This window comes from Otolemur garnettii, unplaced genomic scaffold (genome assembly GCF_000181295.1).
Source record: "Otolemur garnettii isolate 467f Iridium unplaced genomic scaffold, OtoGar3 scaffold00099, whole genome shotgun sequence".
Taxonomy (NCBI): Eukaryota; Metazoa; Chordata; class Mammalia; order Primates; family Galagidae; genus Otolemur; species Otolemur garnettii.
Window position 1 is genome coordinate 5178534 of NW_003852494.1, and position 1579 is coordinate 5180112.

The following is a 1579-nucleotide window of genomic DNA, read 5'->3' on the forward strand; positions in this document are numbered from 1 at the left end:
AAAAAAAAAAAAAAAAGATTACAAGTATGAGCCACTCTGCCTTAGCCCCTTCTTTCTAGTCCTTTAACAGGCAGGCCGCTGGATTTCTGGGATGCCCACCAGGTGGTTTAAACGAGCTTCCCTGCCAACTCCCTCCTTTAGTTCTGGTTAGGACATGTAATTCCTTACCAGTACCATGATGATTTCGCAAATGCCACGAACACTTGTGCCAGTCAAGACCAGAACCCAACTGCTTCACCCACCAATTAGGTGACATTAAGAAACGGTCAGCAGGGCAGTACCTGTAGCCCAGTGGGTAGGGCACCGGCCCCACCCACCCACATAGGCTGGCAGTTCGAACCCAGCCTGGGCCAGCTAAAATAAAAAACCAGCCAAGCATTGTGGTGGGCTCCATACTACTTGGGAGGTTGAGGCAAGAGACTCCCTTAAGCCCAAGAATTTGAAGCTCTGTGGGCACTCTGACACTGTCTCCAAAAAACAACAAAAAAAACCCCCTCCAGCAAGAGGTGGCTCCATGTTTGTAATCCTAGCACTCTGGGAGGCCAAGGCTGGGAAAGTATCCCTTGAGCTGCTGAGTTCAAGTCCAGCCTGAGCAAGAGCAAGACTCCATTCTCTACTATAAATGGAAAAATTAGCTGGGGATGGTGGCCAGTACCTATAGTAGTCTCAGTTTAGGAGACTGAAGATTACTTAATCCCAAGAGTTTGAGGTTGCTGTGAGAGCTAGGCTGAAATCACAGCCCTCCAGCCTAGGAAGAGACTGTCTCAGGAAAAAGAACCATCAACAGCCCCCACCTTAAATTTGAAAATTCAAGTTCATTTTAACAACCTGAACAGCTTTTGTTCTTTAACCATTAATTCCTATCCTACATAATTTGCAATTACACGTTTAATACACATTACCTGTCACATCCTTTTAAAACAATCTGACCAAATTAGTTCAATGTACATTTATACAGTTATGTATGAAAGCTGTTTTCTTACCTAGATCCCTTCCACACACTTTCTGGTGCTGCAGAAACTTCCTAATTTTCAGTTGTCTTACACCACTCCAAACCACAGTAAATCACCTATGAAAAATACTTTCACCTCTGAATATACTGGTTTCTCTTTGTACCACCTGTTATAGTTCTATACAAATCCACCATCACTGACCATCTATTACCCCATAATCACAATATTTGAAAACTTAGACCCTCCCTCCAGACCCCATAGTAACTCTAAAGAAACTTAACGTTAAAAGAAAAATCACGTTATTTGGGAATGCAACAACTTTATTGAAAGAAAAGTGCAATGAAATTTGCTGAAAGCTTAGAACGGGAAACTTAGACACCTCCCCTCAAGTGCAGGACCAAGTGCAGGGTGGACTCTTTCTGGATGTTGTAGTCAGATGCCTTCCTTGTCTTGGATCTTTGCCTTGACGTTCTCAGTGGTGTCGCTGGGCTCGTCGAAGATCTGCATTCCACCTCTGAGACGAAGCACCAAGTGCAGGGTGGACTCTTTCTGGATGTTGTAGTCAGACAGGGTACGCCCATCTTCCAGCTGCTTCCCGGCAAAGATCAGCCTCTGCTGGTCAGGGG

At 44.8% G+C, this 1579-nt stretch overlaps 1 protein-coding gene across 1 annotated transcript in view; it reads right to left on the reverse strand.

Moving 5' to 3' along the window:
* Window positions 1-1255: 1255 nt before the first annotated feature.
* Window positions 1256-1579, reverse strand: part of LOC100946544 (ubiquitin) — a 3146-nt gene continuing 2822 nt past the window's right edge. Inside the window, 2 exon segments of the mRNA XM_003796038.3 lie at window positions 1256-1391; window positions 1393-1579. Of these exon segments, the coding sequence (XP_003796086.2) occupies window positions 1325-1391; window positions 1393-1579 (254 nt within the window). The 3' untranslated portion in view covers window positions 1256-1324.